Genomic DNA, 17,500 nt, shown 5'->3' on the forward strand with positions numbered 1-17,500 from the left:
CTTCTGATTCTGACCTGTCAGTGTTTATAACTTAGGTACAAGTGCTATTCTACTATTCCTGGTCAGTTAGGTAATGCCTATCACTGTGCAGTATTAAGGCTGTTCAAATACATTAGCACTGTCATCATTAATGTCTTTGAAGAAGACACACTTTAAAGAACCCTTGGTCAGATCACTTGTGTATCAATATAAACTTCCTATGAGTTGTAAATAACCAGGTTCTCCCCCCCAAAAAATCACATGAAAATGAGTCACAGGATTCACATCATTCTTTCTGTATCTACTTTTGATATTGTCAATTTCTTTGTTTGGTTATGTACTACTTGAAGTGATATACATAGATGTTCATCTAACACATAAAACAAAGCTGCTCATATAAATAAGCTATACCTATGTATTATTGATCAAGAAAAAAAATCAGAGAAATGTGGCCAAATTTACAATTGTGATGCATGTATAAAAAGATATTGCTATACATTAGATGCAAAACCTACATAATAAACTTGTAGGTATAAAGAAATACAAAATATATTAAACAAAATCATTACTGCTGAGTATCTCAAACCAGCAATTCAGTCCAATTTGAATGCTAAAACGTAACACCGCTTATACTGGCCTGGTTGTTGGAACTGTTGAGGCTGTTGGAACTGCTGCACCTTCTGCTGTGGTTTAATGTTGGGGATATGAACAGGTCCCTGGGGTTCTGTGGAGGTGGGACAAGGGAAAGCTACAGTTATCAGGTTAAGACATACATCAGGGTCTAATTGAGCTTTCAAAGTTTGGTCTCAGTAACAGATAATCCACCAGGGATGAGGGCTGGATTAAAGGGTACACCAATACCATACCATTCTGTGCACATAATAACATATATCAGGTCAGTGTGGACAGCCTCTGTTTGAAACAAGGACCAACAAAGAAAATCTCATCAAAATAAAAGAATTTTGCCTTTGAAATCCTTTCAGGCACATATCTAATTATTGGGGGCAACAAGATGCATATAATTTAAAAAAATCTAATACAGTAGTGTATAAGTAAGTCTATGGATATTCTAATAATCACAATAATAATCTAATGGTTTTAACTAATATCTAAACTTCATAGGTGCAACATATTACAGGTACTAGGATTACCACATACATAAAAACTATTGCATAGCATTAAGAACTAGTTCACTCATCTATTCTGATCAAAGGTTAATTCCCTAGCATTTACATTGGTTATAAAGACAACATATTACAGTCTTGGAACCACATAGCTGTTAGGAAAGGAGAATTTCTATTCTAAAATGGATCACCAGGAAACATTAAGTTAGATACACATGCAACAAATGCAATGGGGTTTAAGGATATAAAAGACAGATCATGTGTACTTTTACCTAGTGTCAAATAAAAAAAGTCTCTTTAAGTATATTTCTGCACAAAAACACTTACAATGGAAAAAAGTATTGAAATACTATTTTCATTGTTTTTTTGTTTTTTTTAACAGCAAACTAAGCATAAATATCACATGTCTGTCTACATGTCTAAGTACTCCAGTTCTCTGAGCTATTACAAATAAGATGAAAGTTCATTCATAAAAATAGTCACTAAATTTATCATTCTGAGAAATCAAACATATAAATGTGATAACTATACTCTAAACCAAATGTTTTCAGTGTTACGTAACCAGTTATTGTCATATTCTGAAACCTGGACTACAGAAAAAGAATCTTAAAATTTCTCAAAACACTCCAGCATAATTTTCAATGATACTCTGCAAATTTCATAATTCATCTTCTATTTCTTCCATTGTCTTTCTTTCATTTCATATTCCTATACATATTTTCAGTTATAATCATGAAATTGTATCCTTTTTTTAACAGATACATATATGGTCCTCCACATTAATATTTTTTTCCATGGTAGCAATTAATGAAGCATATATTCACAGGTTCATGTGCCAGTTGACAGGTAGCTCTCATTCCAACAGCTTTAAAGGGTGGGTGGTAGCAACAACAGGGACAAATGTACACACAAATATCACAGGATTTCCATAGGAATGTTTTTCACTAAGATCTACACCAGCAAAAAGGAGGCTGGGGAGAAAGAGGGAGGGAGGCTGTCACAAATATGGTACATCAAGCAAAGAAAACGTCACTTTGTGCCCCATACCAGCTCCGTCGGGCAAAGTATCAGTGATCGTCTGTAGCATTCGGAAAAACTTCGAGGATGACGGACTATAGCTAGGTTGCGACTCACTTAATTGCTTCATTTCATAAGGCATGGGCTGCTGGTACTGTTGTGGCAGCTTTGTGCGATGCTGCTGAGTCAGCTGAGGCTGGGGCTGTTGCTGTGGCTGGAACTGCTGCTGTGGCTGTGCCTGGCTTTGTTTTATAGGCTGTTTATTTAACTGATAAACAGTATTTTGCTGATTTGGCTTAGGCCTATATTGTTTTGGTGGAGGTTGGAACTCTCCATCATACACTGGGGCATGAGCTTGCATATAATTGGAGATTTCATCATCTGAACCTGAGGGTTTGTTAGAGGAGGACAGAGTTAGAAGAAGATGAAGCAAAAAGTATTATGAAGCGAAACTGAAAACAAAAAATCATAACACATTGCAGAATATTTCTTCAAATAATAAAAGTAGATGTTAAGATGACACGTGTTTAAAGCTTGCATAAGCTGCACATATTTTCTGAAAAAGAAACTGAAAAAAACAAAAATAAAATAAACGTGACTACCACCAAACTACACAAGAACTCTTCAGGAAAGATCACATAAACAAATAAAATACTGGTGCAACAATACACATATAGAATATAAAAAGAGCAAAGAACAAGGAACAGAAATCAAAACTAAAAAGAAAGAAATCTGTAAAGGATACTTCATAAAGAAAACACCAAACATCCACTGCCTTTAATGTACTACAGAATACACAGTTTTGTAAGTAAGAGTCACACTTTTTCAAGAAGTGTTTCATCCCAACACCAACAGACCAAAACCTTTTTCTGCCAAACAAGACCATCACCAATCAGGAAGACCCACTGACATGTAGGAGAGTTCCAAGACTTCCACCACCAAGTTGTGCATAACATAAAGTTTTGTACTTATTGCATACCACTTTTTGGAGGAGCCCAGACATTTCTGTTGGCATAGTGACCCCCTCTGCTTCGGGTCTCATCATTATTAGCAGTTACCTGCACTGCAGTACCAGATAAGATTATTAAAAACCAATTGTGTTGAAGGCTGTACTAAAAAAAAAGAATTTTACAAACTTGATATATATTCATTTAATATTGTTCATTATGGGGATATTTTTAGCTTCTAATCTCACCTTGACTCTTGAAACTATTAGGCAGGTTTTTTGTTCCAATGCCAGAGGACTTCAGTCCATGATTATTCTGCTGTATGATTTTTGGCTCACTACTGTATGGCTGAGCTGTATCAATCCTGATGCCTCTATTCTGCTGGGCTATGACTCCTCCTTTGTTGTTAACTACACTTCTAAAATTTGAACCTGGGCCTTTTGGCTGAGATTGGGATAGGGATCCATTCTGCCCTCGACCTGGGGCTCCGAGGGGAACCTCTACTTTCATTGGAACACCATTGGATGGACCGTCTGTAATGTGTACCATTGAGAAAAAGAAATTCATGTGTGGCTGATACTGTTGCCTGGTAATGAAGTTTGCACTTTTCAACCATCTTACACACACACAAACACAAACACACACACGCACACGCACGCACGCACGCACGCACACACACACACACACACACACACGCACACACACGCACGCACACGCACACACATACACACATGCACGCAAGCACGCACGCACGCACACACATACACACACAAAAAACAACAACACACAAACACATACACTTATGCACATACACACTTATGCGCACACACACACACACACACACACACACACACGCACGCACACACACACACACACACACACACACACACACACACACACACACACACACACACACACACACACACACACACACACACACACACACACACACACACACACACACGCACACACGCACACACGCACGTATGCACAGTGTCGCACACACGCACGTATGCACAGTGTCGCACACACGCACGCACGCACACATGTCTGCACTCACACAATCACACAGATCTCTGTTATATGAACTTAATATAAATACCTACAAATCAAAATGAATTTGTTCAGTACACATTTTGTTCAACGAATGACATAAGCCATTGAACATTTCCGAATTCTAATATCAGTAGCTTTACCTTCCTGTTTTGTTTAAATTGGCAAATTAATGATCTTTTGTCTCTTTTTCGAGCATATTCTACACATAATATAAGCTGTGCCATTGATATTCACAAAAAGATACAGACCCAAACACTGAATATAATTCCCAAAGATACATCCAGTACAGGATCTTAATGATTGACTAAACAACCACGACAATGACGGGAATGAATCAATCCCCTCTTGCCATAACATCTGCTTCCTCACAGAACAAAATCCTCAATCCTCACCTGCTGTATCCTGATGGCCGAGCACGTTCTGCAGGACTCTGAAGGATCGAGATTGCACAGGGGCGAAGTCTGCCCCGTTGGCATCTCCAGGGGCTCCTGCCATGCCGTTGCCATTTTGCTGAGGCCGGTACTGCGAGCTGGAAATGGCCGTGACTGGTGTTAGAATGTCATTTTCTCAATAGCCTGGGTGTAGGCTTGAAGGGAAGGCTTTCATAAGACCTAAACATCAATTCTTATGAAAGGACCTTGGCATTCGGTATGGAAAGCTTCTCAGCATAATTGTCTTATGGTATGGCTGATGATTTTCCATAAATTAAATTGCTTTGTTGTTTTAACAATGGAATATTGCCAGTTTTGGACTTTTTTTGTTTGCACCATATACATTAACCTGTAAAAAACATAATCCAAAAGTGAAATGAACAATACTTCTCAATTTTGTAATATGTAAGAATGTAGTTTCAGTACCTAGTATTGAAATTTAAATGAAAATGATTACAAAATATAGTATTAGCACAGGGATAAAATTCATAAGAACATTAAAACAGTACACAAAAAATCCACCCATACGAACAAAAATATGGAGAGAAAAATCACTGGGAAAAAAAACACATACAACCAAAAAGGAATACGACGACAAAATGCAGAAGCAAAAGGAATCAAAGAACATACAAAACAAGCAGTAGGTTCTTCAACAAAGACAACACAAGAACACAAAACAAGAGTTAGTTTATTACAACAGGTATACAAGGTAATACATGAGAAAAAAAAACATACGTCATAACGAACAACTGTAAATAAATTCCTACAAAAAATAAAGCTAGGAATCTAAGATTGTAAAAATCAAATACTGAAGGTACTGAAATTTACCTTAAATTACGACTTAAATATACTTATACATTTATGCAGTATAAACATGGGTAAAGATAACGCAATGTTAGTTCTAATAAGAGGCTGGCACATCATAAGGGAAGCGCACTTTACACTTTACAGGAAACTATAAAACTCGAGAACTGACATCATGTACAAAAATCCTCTGCAGTTACGCTTTCACACATTCCATCTCGTGAACACTGCAATTACGTTTCCACACGTTTTATCTCGTGGTTCGTTATCAATGATGATGTCAGTTCCTTCAAAGTAATTAGGCACACAGTGGAGCATTCTTCTCCACAGCGATGTACATGATGGGGAGGCAAGACAACCTAGATGTGTGCTTGCCATCTCCATTCTACTGTACCTAGGTTGTTTCCGAGATGTTATTGAGTCCGACATTTTTTTCTGAATGAATCTTGGGAACGCACTGCAAAAAGGTACAGAAGTATGTTAATTAAGATCTAAGTGTTTTGAAGTTGTGAATCGAGTGTGAATATCTATGTTGTTAGTGTCTACGCAAAAAAAGTATTACAAAAAATGTTTGGTTATCTGCATCATATCTAAATTGCACTATTTTTGTTATAGGCAAAGATATATCACACATGAATCTCGCCATCCTGAATGCAACACTTTATAAGACAAACTAATGTATTTGATCGTCTCGATATCAAATATTCTAATTGGCTATTCTAAGCACTGTATTTGACCCGTCCTAGTTACTGACCTGCGTTACTATGATTACAATATAAATGCTATGAAAATAGCTTATATCATCGGGGTTGTTAGGAACAAAAGGCTGTGAGATGGGACAAGGGCTGCGGGATGTCTACATCAGGGTATCCTGTCGCACTACGGGAGTGGGGAGTCGCCTTGGAACAACTTACTTCTGCAGACCCGAGTTCAGCTGCTCTAAGCTCTGCTGCATCTGGTGTAGTGCATCAAGGGCATTGTTGTTCGAGTACAATCCTGCTGGGGAATTGTATGGGGTGAAAGCACCACTCTGATTCCCACTCAGAGGTGTCGAAGGGAATTGTGGAGGGGAGAAGGCCGCCCCCGGGGAGTTTGCCCAATTCTGTGGTTGTTGCATTTGCTGGGGTTGCATTGGCTGTTGCTGTGGCTGCTGTGGTTGCATTGGCTGTTGCTGTTGCATATTTGGCCGGATTTGAGCCTTGGGCTGCTGGAAGTTGGGCTTTGGTGCAGAGTTGGGCGTCCCCGCGAAATGGACAGGAATGATACGTTCTTGTGCTGTCGGAGGTGTCTTGATTGGTATGGATGCTGGGGCTGCGTTTCTCGGCGGGGAATCCCTCTCGATGGTAATGGGAATGATGCGCTCCTTCGGCCGGTGCTGGGGCTGATGTGGTGTCTGGACCTTGATGGGGATATCTCGCACTTGTGGCTGTTGGGGCTGTGCTTGCGTCCGAGTCGGCTGTATTCTTATCGGTTGCGTCTGTGCTTGTTGCTGTGGCATCTGTCGTGGCATCTGTTGCGGTATCTGTTGCGGCATCTGTTGCGGCATCTGTCGTGGCATCTGTTGCGGTATCTGTTGCGGCATCTGTTGCGGTATCTGTTGTGGCATCTGTGGCAATGGCTGTGGCAATGGCTGTGGCAATGGCTGTGGATATTGCTGCTGTGGCCGTTGAGGGGGAGGCAAGGAACGCTGTCTATGGAATCCTGGGTGTTGAAGGACCTCTGGAGGAGAAGTTACAGTCACTTGAGCATGCGGTTGTGTTGGGGAAGGCTCTGGGCCTACTGAGCGCTGCCTCATTATGCGACTTTGATGTAATCTGTTCTGGGTTTGTTGGGCCTGTGCAACGAACAATGGGGGTGGAGAGGCTTCTCTGGGCCTTCCACACATCCAAGGAAGGGGAGCTCTGTGCAACCCTGTGGTAGGACTCAACCGGGAATCTCCTCTTTCAATTGCATCAGGCACAGCTGCAGCAGCATTCTCCTCATCACTCGAGACGGGAGGGACATTAACAGATCCTTTTTGAGCATTTGGAGTTGTGACCTGAGCTGGGGAAGGTTTCGAGGGAAGTGAGGACTGGCGCACTAATCGTGGAGCTGCTGTGCTTGGAGAAGCTGGAGTGGCCACTGGTCCAGGGGGAGGAGAGGGCATACGCACAGGCATTGATTTTGCCACAGGCTGTTTGTTTACGGTGGCGGGCACTGGTTTGGCAGTGGGTTGAGTTGTCAATGACTGATTAACTACTGGGCTCTTCTCAATGGGGATGTAATTAATCTGCATTGGTTCTGGCATAAATGATTGTCTCTTTGGACTTCCTTGAACTGTAGGAGCATTCTTGATAGGTGAAGGCAGCGTCACAGGGGCCTGACTGACTGCCGCCGGGGGCTGTGCTGCTGGCTTTACTACAGGTTGTTTGGCTTCTACTTTGATGGGAGGAGCAGGTTCGATCACAGGTTGTTGAAGAGTAGCCTGCCTTACTGGTGTGGGTTCTCGGACGATCTGTCTTACTGGAGTTGGCTCTTTGACAGGCATCTGTTTAACAGATGGTGGAGCAAAGATTACTGTCGGCTCATCAATTAGTTGTGCCAAGGAATCGGCGACTGAATTTCGTCGAGCAGTTGTCGGCTTCGGGAGATCTGGCGTTTTCTCCTTTTCATTGACGAACATCATCCTTTGTGGTGTCGTTTCTTTAATGGGAGTGTAGGCCATCGGAGACGGTTCTCTGATCGGGGTTTGTGGCATAGGAGACATTTCTTTGAAAGGTGACGGTTCCTTCATGGACACTTGACGGAGAGGCGATGGCTCCTTCATAGGAACCTGGGAGAAAGGTGAAGCTTCTTTCACAGAATACTGGCGCAGAGGCGATGGCTCCTTCATAGGCACTTGGCACAGTGGCGATGGCTCCTTCATAAAGGTTTGGCGCAGTGGTGATGGCTCCTTCATAGAGACTGGTGGCTGTGGCGACGGCTCCTTCATAGGGGCTTGACGCAATGGTGATGGCTCCTTGATGGGCATTTGGGGCAGAGGCGATGGTTCCTTTATCAAAGTCTGTCGAAGGGGGGATGGCTCCTTAAGAGGTGTCTGTGGTGGAGAAAATGGTTCCATGATGGGAGAGTATGGAGTAAAGGACTCGTTGACTGGACTTAGTGGCATAGGAGATGGTTCTTCCATGGGACTCTGTGGCACTGGAGATGGTTCTTTTACAGATTGTGTTATTGGTGGTTCTACTGATGCAAGAGGCCTTGGAAGTACTGGTTCCACTAATGAGGCACGTCTGCCAAAATCTGGCATGTCATTGTTATAATCGGGAACCTCTTCTTCCTCAGGAGAGCTAAGTTCTTCTTCATCTGAAAAAACTTCTTCTGGAGATTCCTCTTTGGGTGGTGGAGCAGACATTTGTGGAGGCTGGATTACTGGCTTCGCTTGTGGTGGAGGAGCCGAAGGAGGTTCAAGAGGCGCCGGCATAATTGGTGGAGTGACGGGCACTTTCACAGGCTGAGGTGGCGGCAGCGGAGGCGGCGGCGACGATAAGTCGCTGGAGCCACTGCTGACAAGTGGTGAAGAAGGTGGCGAGGAAATAATCAGCGACCCTCTTCTGGCAGTAGGCACTTGAAGGGGCATAGGAGGAGCCGCAGGTATGGACGGACCCGGTTCCTTAGCCAGCTGTGGCAGAGGCATCACCGGGGAGAAGTCCGCAGGGGGAGAAGTGACCACGGGCGGAGAAGCGACCGAGGGAGTATACGAGGAGTTCGGTGACACGACGAAGGGCGGCGGAGGAGGCGGAGGACCACAAGCATTCTTCTTGGGCTTGGGAGGTTCCTTGGGCTGTGGCTGAGGTTGCGGTGGATGTTGTGGCCCCATATGCATACCGGGCATAGGGAGAACCTGGACCGGCATTCCAAGAGGAGCTGACGCCTGTGCTCCCGACGAGGCGTGGGTGGCATTTTGCGAGGGTTGAGCGGCTAAAGGGGACGGCCGCACGCCCTCTGACTGCGCATTCCTGTAGAGTCGGCGCTGCATCCTGGGGGACCTGTGGGCGGGGTCCAACACTCGTGCCAAACATGTGGGTTAGGAGGGGCAGCAGGGACAGACTATGCCATGTCTATGCAAGGCGGATGGGCCCACTCCCATCGCTACACATGTGCCACACACTTAACATCCGGCCAAGCTTGTGTCATTAATTCAACAATGACAGGATCAAGACTGTTGCTGTTGTTATTTTATTATTATTACGTTATGTTCTATATAAAAAAGACACATTAAATGCTATATAGTATATTCATTCACAAGAAGCCATCCGCCATGTTAAGCAATGCAGACAATCACGCCCTCTCTAACATGTTCCAGAGGCGTTTATTCATGTACTTACAGACCTGGATCTATTGAGGTAAACAACAGAAAAATTTCCTTCTGAAAGACACGCTTATCTAAAATGCATTGCTCATACCATTCGTCATTTCAAATTACACAAATACTAATCTAGCCTGTCTTCCATATAAGGAAATTTTACTGTATCAACGTTCGAATAATGATATTTAACGAAAATATAAAATGAATCAATTTCAAAGAGAAGTTATATATACATAAAAAATGAGTTGCAAAAGAAGAGTATATAACAAAAAAATCAGACAAACAGATGCAATATTTACAATCTTTACAATAATGGTGACTCAGATGAAGAAAATATGATTTGTATATATAAGTGTTCCAAACCGTATCAGAAAATAGCTGATATAATCAAGGGAATGCAAAACCAACGCCTCTCTCTCTCTCTTTCTCTTCCTTTCTCCTTCTCTCTCTTTCTCTTCCATTCTCCTTCTCTCTCTTTCTCTCACTTTTGTTCTTTCTCTCTCTCTCCGTTTAGTTTTCTGTCTTCCTTTTTCTTTTTCTTTCTCTATCCCTCTTTTTCTTTCTCTCCCTCTCTTTCTCTTTCTCTCTCTTGTTGTTTTCTCTCTCTCTCTCTTTTGCTTTCACTTTCGCTTTCTCTCTCACACTCACACTCCCTCCTCATCCATCCCATCCCATCCCATCCCCTCCCCTCCCCTCCCCTCGTCCCCCCCGAAGGACCTACTTGATCTCGGAGAGGTCGAGTCCCCCGGGGGTGTAGGTGAAGGGTTTCCTCTCCTTCATCATGGCGCCTGCGAGGGCTGCGGGCGGCGTCATCGGCTGCGGGCGGACGGGGATCTGTGGGCGGGAAAGTGAGAGACGCGGCTTGAAAACGCGGTTGTGGCGGAGGAGGTGGAGGTCGTGTGGTCATTTATTGCATATGGAGGGTTGGAGGGTGGGGGGAGAGGGAGGGTGGGGGCAGAGGGAGGGGAAGGTGGGGGGAGAGGGAGGGGAGGGTGGGGGGAAAGGAAATGGAGGGTGGGGGAGAGGGAGGGAAGGGTGGGGGGAAAGGAAATGGAGGGTGGGGGGAGAGGGTGGGAAAGGTGGGAAGGGTGGGGGGAGAGGGAGGGGAGGGTGAGACGGGTGAGGGGAGGAAGAGGGAGGGAAGGGATGGATATAGGGATGAGGAGGAGGAGGAGGAGGAGGAGGAGGAGGAGGAGGAGGAGGAGGAGGAGGAGGAGGAGGAGGAGGAGGAAGAGGAGGAGGGGGGGAGGAGGAGGAGGAGGAGGAGGAGGGGGAGAGGGAGAGGGGAAGAGAGAGGGAGAGGGAGAGAAGGGTGGGAGGAGAGAACGGGAAGGGGAGAGGGAGAGGGGAAGAGAGAGGGAGAGGGGAAGAGAGAGGGAGAGGGAGAGAAGGGTAGGAGGAGAGAACGGGAAGGGGAGAGGGAGAGGGGAAGAGAGAGGGAGAGGGAGAGAAGGGTAGGAGGAGAGAACGGGAAGGGGAAAGGGAGAGAAGGGTGGGGAGAGGGAGGGGAAGAGGGGAAGGAGAGAATGGGAAGGGGAGAGGGGAAGGAGGGATCACTTGTCTTGGGACTAGGGAAGTATGCAACGCATCTATATAGTCAAATATTCATACATATAAGTTAGATGATAACTAAGAGATAGATAGATAGATAGATAGACAGAGAAATAGCAGAGCGAGAGATGAGAGGGAGAAAGAAAACAGAGAACGAGAAAAATGGAGAAGCAGAGAGAAAAGACAGAGAAACAAACAGACACAGAAACAGAAAGAGACAGAAACAGAAAACCAGAGAGACAAACAGACTTAGTAGCCCCCCCTCCCCTCCCCCTCCTCCCCACCCACCCACTTACCTCGGAGGGAAGACGCTGTGACTGCGTGATGCCAGGGATGGGCGGCGGCGGTGGTGGTGGTGGAGGGCCTCCTGAGGACAAGAGAGAGAGAGAGTGAGAGAAAGATGGGTCACCTGAGGTCAACACGTGAGTGTATTCAACAGTCGAAGGATGGATTACGAGGATTTCCTTTTATGGTGATTTTTTTTTTTTTAATGTGTGTGTCTGAGAGGGTTGGTATGATGGAGTTCATGACGTCATGATTTCCGTAACGAATTTTGAAAGGAAAATATTATGGGAACCAAAAGTGCCCCCCCCCCAAAAAAAAAAAAAAAATAAATAAAAAAAAATAACATTCGCTACTCGTCTCCGGATTTGCATAAACAGAAAACTCGGCAATAATTGTATGTTATGTTACGTTGGCAAAGTCTTAAATTCTCACGTTGGCGAATCTACTAATAACTCGATTCATAACTTCCTCAAGTACATGTAAGAAGCAGTGGTAATGTCCTGACTAGGCTCTCTGACACACGCCAAGATTTTTTCATCGGTTTTCCGTCTTTGATATATATATATATATATATATATATATATATATTTATATTTATATATATATATTTATTTATTTATTTATTTTATTTTTATTTATTTATTTATTTTTTATCGGTCTACCGCTTTCAATACATTTGGCATATTATGTACATTAAACTGGACGACCTATAACTGATCAACATCACCAACATACATTGTTTTAATTAAATGACAAAGATCTACCCTGTTGAATTCCGTCTTTCTGTATGTAGGGGACCAGTCTTAATTTTGCATGACGAATTACGACACTAATAAACACTTCTTTGAAATTGTATCAATAGTAGATCTAAGGTAAGGAAGGAATCGGCGTGAAATTATTTAAAACAAACACATTTATATATGATATATTTGTGTGTATTTTTTTTTTTTTTCTATAAGCATGAGACAAAAAATACGTCTTCTGCTGGCCATGATTAGCCAATCTGAGTCTGCAAAGGTAGCATCTGAATGGCGAACTGCTATTTTGAATGGCGATCTATTACTATCCAAATCACAGTTTAATCATAGTTATCATAATCTCATGACGAGCGATTTACTATCGTTGGTAAATTATTTGAACCTCGTTTAATAGCAGTTAGGATCCTGAAAATCGTTAAGTAAAACCATTTGTTTGTTAATGTCCGCGAACAGACAGAAATATGTTTCGGTTACAAATAAATTCACTTGATAATAGGGTAGCAAGCCTATAAAAAACCTCACATACCACTTTTTTTTTCTTTTTTCTTCTACTTTTACGCCATGAAACGAAATGACGTTAATTGGGATGACGTTAAACGAGGTTCAGCTATGACTACTTTCCGAAGGCAACGCAACCAGGTCCTTCTACCAAGCTAGGAGGGACAAAGTCACAGGTGAGAGTTCTTCCTACGAGTTCTAAGAGCACTTCAATCAAGGTCAAGAGCAGTCCGCACCGTGAAGTGAACCCGCAAAGATATTCACTTCCGATGCCCCCGACCCACACGCCCTGCCAACTCCTCCGGTAATTGTCAACGTCCCCCTCGTATGGCGTTTCCTCCTGGCAATAGTCATTCTTCGCCTTGCCCCCCCTCACTTCCCCTCGTTTCTTCCGCTTCCCCCCACTTCTGTCCTATGTCAGTGATGATCTGCGCTTTGGTTTTGCTATAGGTTTTCGTGTTATTTCTATGTGGACGATAGAGGCTATACTAAAAGCGCAAGCAAATTCTTATATATATATTTTTTTTCTCTCTCTCTTCGAAAGAATCAGGTATATAAAAAGTTTAATTTATGACACCTGTTATGGCAACTCACGCACGTTATCTTTTAACTTCAGGAGACCGCAACGCTAGCTACTCACATTCCTCTCCTTGTTCTTTAAGTAATAAAATACCCCCCCCCAAAAAAAAAAAAAAAAAAAAAATGCAATACATCATCACCTTCAACAATAACAATTGCCTTTAGATATCAAGCTATCCCAAATATGGCAACTGCCACCTATGCCAAGAGTTTCCCCCCTCTTTTTGCCAGCTGCGAAACTACCCTCTATTGCCCCGCCTCAGTCAGGTGGTGCGGTGCCAGATGGCATGTGTGGGGGCGTGTTTACACCAACTCCTCGCGCCTCAGCTGGTACTACCGAGACTGTATAGTGTAGGCGCATAGCAAGGGATTATGTCAGTCTGTGTTCATCTTGTCACTCAGTCGAGAGGAGTCTTTGGCTACTTATTACTAAAGCCTATTACGTGTTGTTAAGATCATTGTAATTATCGTTTACTTTGGGGCTCATGTCGTTTTTTTATATCATTATTGACGTTGTTATGATTATCATTCTCCTTTTTTTACAATCAGAATTATCACGATGATTATTTTGATTACTTTTTTATCATTCTTAATCATTCTTAATCAGCATTATTATTCTTGTTATCATTATCACCATCCTTTTTACGATCACAATCATCATGATAATTCTTTTCATATATCTTCAAAATTACTATAATTATTTCTATCATTCTCGTTTTTTATTAATGGTGACGTTGTTGTTGTGGTCATTACCATTATCCTTATTATTATAATGGTAATGGTAATGGTAATGATAATAATATCAAAATTGATAATGATAACAATAACGATAACAATAATAACTATTATCATCATTATTAGCATTGCAACTATTGTCATCATTAATATCATCATAAAAATAATAACAACAACAATAATGACAATAATAATAATATAAACAAATTGTTGCAAAATTAATCAAGGAAGCCATGGAAGATGACAATAGAAAGAAAACAAAGGAAATGGGGGAATTAAAAGATAAAATAAGCGACAGACAAAGATAAAGAGAGAATAGGAATGGAGAAAAAATACATTTTGGGAGAAATTGAGAAAATATAAGAAAAGATCGAATGCTTTGGATAAGAATATGGGAAGATATAGAATGAGGGAGAACTAAGATAAATAAATAAATATGAGAGAAAGATAAATACAAAGGAAAATAAAGATACGAAATAGATAAATGAATTAATAATTCACAGAAATACGAATGGATAGAAGGAAGACGGAAAGATAAAATATGATGAAGGAAAACAGAAAGAAAATGGAGAATTTTAAAAGGCTGACAATGGAAAAATCGTAAAAGATGGATAATTGAAAAAATGAGAAATCGCAGTTTGAAAAAAAATAAATAAAAATGGAAGAACAGAAAAAGAAGACGAAAGAAAAATGTAGAAAAAAGAAAACGAAAATGAAAAAGTTACGAAGAGAAAGGAAAAAGAGAAATACATAAATTGACAAATAGAAAAAAAATAAGATGAAAAAATAAACAAAGAGACGAAGTGAAAAGATATATAAAGAAATACAGATAAAAAAGAAAGATAGAAGATATAAAGCAGAGAATAAAAAAAAAACAGGAAAAGTCACTTCCAAAACAAACAACTTTCTCTCTAATTAATAACCTTGTTTTACAAATGACTTGTTCGATTTCCTCAACATCAGCTAATGAACAAAGCGAGTTTTACTGATAAAATGAACGAGGAGAAAATAAGTGTCGGTAACTTCTTCAAATGAGAATTCAAAAATTTGAATTTATAACCGTTTCGCTAATCAGACCAACGGCCAAAATAAGCGGGAAATTATTTCGACATTCTTTCAAACACCTTGGCCAGTCAGCGTTCGATAATTAAGCAAACTTTATCTTTATCTCAATGGACAAGTATTCTTCGTTAAATATTTCCAACTATTCTTAAATTGGCGCGAAAAAAAATACAATAGCTCTCAGCTTAACGGTTCGTAACTGTCCCCGAGATAAGATCACCTTGATGGCTTGACTCGTTTTATTTTCATCTTTATTTTTATTCTTGTATTTTTTTTCTTTTCTTTTCTTTTTTTGCGAGACGAAGGACGGTCAGGAAGGAAGGTGGGGATGGAGGGGGGAGGAGAAATAGGGGGGTAAGGAGGGAAGAAGTAGGGGGGGTAGGGGGAGGGAATAGGGACAACATATCTCTCTTATCAGGAAAGTTCTATATTAGGTTTGTCCGCAAGCGTTCGTTCGACACCGAAGGAAATTGGGAATCTATTGCTTTATTAGTGGTGGTAGTGATGATGATGATGATGATGATGATGATGATGGTGATGATGGTGATGATGGGGATGATGATGATGATGATGATGATGACGATGACGAAGATGACGATAGTGAAGATGATGATGCTAAGAATAAAAATAAAAGTTTTTGAATCCAACCAGTGAAAACACCACGGAAACTAAATAACCCCAACCAAGTAGCTACACTTAAGCGAACGACGTCACTTCCAGATAACAACAGATAACGAAATGCAATGATCATTAGCGAAGAAAAACGACAAAAACCTGCCTACTTACCGGCATTCATGTTCCCTCCCTTTAACTCGTTCTGCTGCCGCCTGTAGGAGACAAAAAAAAAAGGATTAGTCGAAAATCTAAAATTCAAAGCGATGTCCAAATATGCCTTCTTGTCGACTGCTAAAATATGAATGACAAGCGGCATAATCTGGACGAGACATCTGAGCACTTTAAAAAACAATGAGTGGCTGGGAAATCAGAGCCGAAAGGGCTGGGTTGTTCGCCATGAACAAAAGTCATTAGTAATAATCTAGGACATCATGCAACACTTGGAGTGTACTATATATACATACACACACACGCATACATATATGTATGTGTGTGTGATTGCGTGTGTGCATGCGATTATGCGTATATACATATATACATATATACAAAAATGCAAATATACATACATATATACATATATACATATATACATACATACCTACATACATACATAACAAAGAAACACACACACACACATACACAAACAAACACACATACACACACATACACAAATAAACACACATACACACACCTCCCTCCCTCCCTCTCTCTCTCTCTCTCTCTCTCTCTCTCTCTCTCTCTCTCTCTCTCTCTCTCTCTCTCTCTCTCTCTCTCTCTCTCTCTCTCCCGTGCCAGTGTGTGTGCCATAGTTTAAACATCTACACATAGTTATTTCCTAGTCCTTTGTGGACCAAAAATACCAACCAGTGATACTTAAAGCTCCAAGAAAGCAGATACCCTTAACAGCAAAGCATAAATAATCAGAGAAATAAATACATAATCACGGATCAAGAAGTGAAATAAAATTGCAATAAAACCGCAAGAATTCGTGGAATGATGTCAGTCGCTGGTTTGGTTGGAGAGCAAGCAATGATCTAATGCAGGTCTCGTGACGTCATCCGAGTGACTAAGGCTATTTTCTTCCCCTTCGGCGTGGCGGCCCGATACCCATCTCCAGAAACATAATCTAGCACCTTCATCAAGCTCTTTAAACAGCCTCGTTGAGCCTCTTGGGTAGCCCCCCCTCCCCCTCCCCCTTCCAACCTCACTGCTCTTGGGTAGCCCCCACTCCCTCCCTGCTCTTGGGTAGCCCCCACTCCCTCCCTGCTCTTGGGTAGCCCCCTGCTTCCTCCCACCCCTAGAACCTAACACCGTAAACGCGTAACCCACTGACGATTCCAGAGGAGGAAGAACATCTAAAAAAAAAAAAAAATGAGCATCGCCGAAAGGGCCAAAATCGCTTTTAAATCACTCAATCGAATCGCCGAATATTACCACAAGTATTCCGATTCCACTAAACGGGATTCGCGGCCACAGATAAGATCGCCGAGTATAAGGACAACACAAAAAAAAATGCGAAGGGAAACAAGCTTACCTCCTTGTTCCCGACTCGTAAAATTCTCGGAGCGCCTGCGTGAAGCTCTTGAATTACGAATGCTATAAAAAGAAAGCTGATCTAAATATACCCCGGGCGGTGGAGTGGCCGGTCGCGCTGAGGCACACAATGGGGCTCTTGATGCCGTGTTGGCGGGACACGTGAGGTGAGCAACTCGAG

At 42.0% G+C, this 17,500-nt stretch overlaps 1 protein-coding gene across 1 annotated transcript in view; it reads right to left on the reverse strand.

Annotated features, from left to right (window-relative positions):
- Positions 1–17,500, reverse strand: part of LOC122260528 (uncharacterized) — a 48,454-nt gene that overhangs the window by 8,208 nt on the left and 22,746 nt on the right. Inside the window, exons 2-11 of the mRNA XM_086531550.1 lie at positions 15,958–15,998; positions 11,551–11,621; positions 10,425–10,537; positions 6,273–9,383; positions 5,753–5,815; positions 4,516–4,652; positions 3,316–3,600; positions 3,100–3,183; positions 2,151–2,507; positions 617–703 (exon numbers count right to left, since the gene is read on the reverse strand). Coding sequence (XP_086387676.1) covers positions 617–703; positions 2,151–2,507; positions 3,100–3,183; positions 3,316–3,600; positions 4,516–4,652; positions 5,753–5,815; positions 6,273–9,383; positions 10,425–10,537; positions 11,551–11,621; positions 15,958–15,967 — 4,318 coding nt within the window. The 5' untranslated portion in view covers positions 15,968–15,998. The remainder of the gene's footprint in view (positions 1–616; positions 704–2,150; positions 2,508–3,099; positions 3,184–3,315; positions 3,601–4,515; positions 4,653–5,752; positions 5,816–6,272; positions 9,384–10,424; positions 10,538–11,550; positions 11,622–15,957; positions 15,999–17,500) is intronic.

The sequence above is a fragment of the Penaeus japonicus genome, unplaced genomic scaffold (assembly GCF_977035675.1).
Source record: "Penaeus japonicus unplaced genomic scaffold, GWHDUDI00000001_assembly GWHDUDI00000036, whole genome shotgun sequence".
Lineage (NCBI taxonomy): Eukaryota > Metazoa > Arthropoda > Malacostraca > Decapoda > Penaeidae > Penaeus > Penaeus japonicus.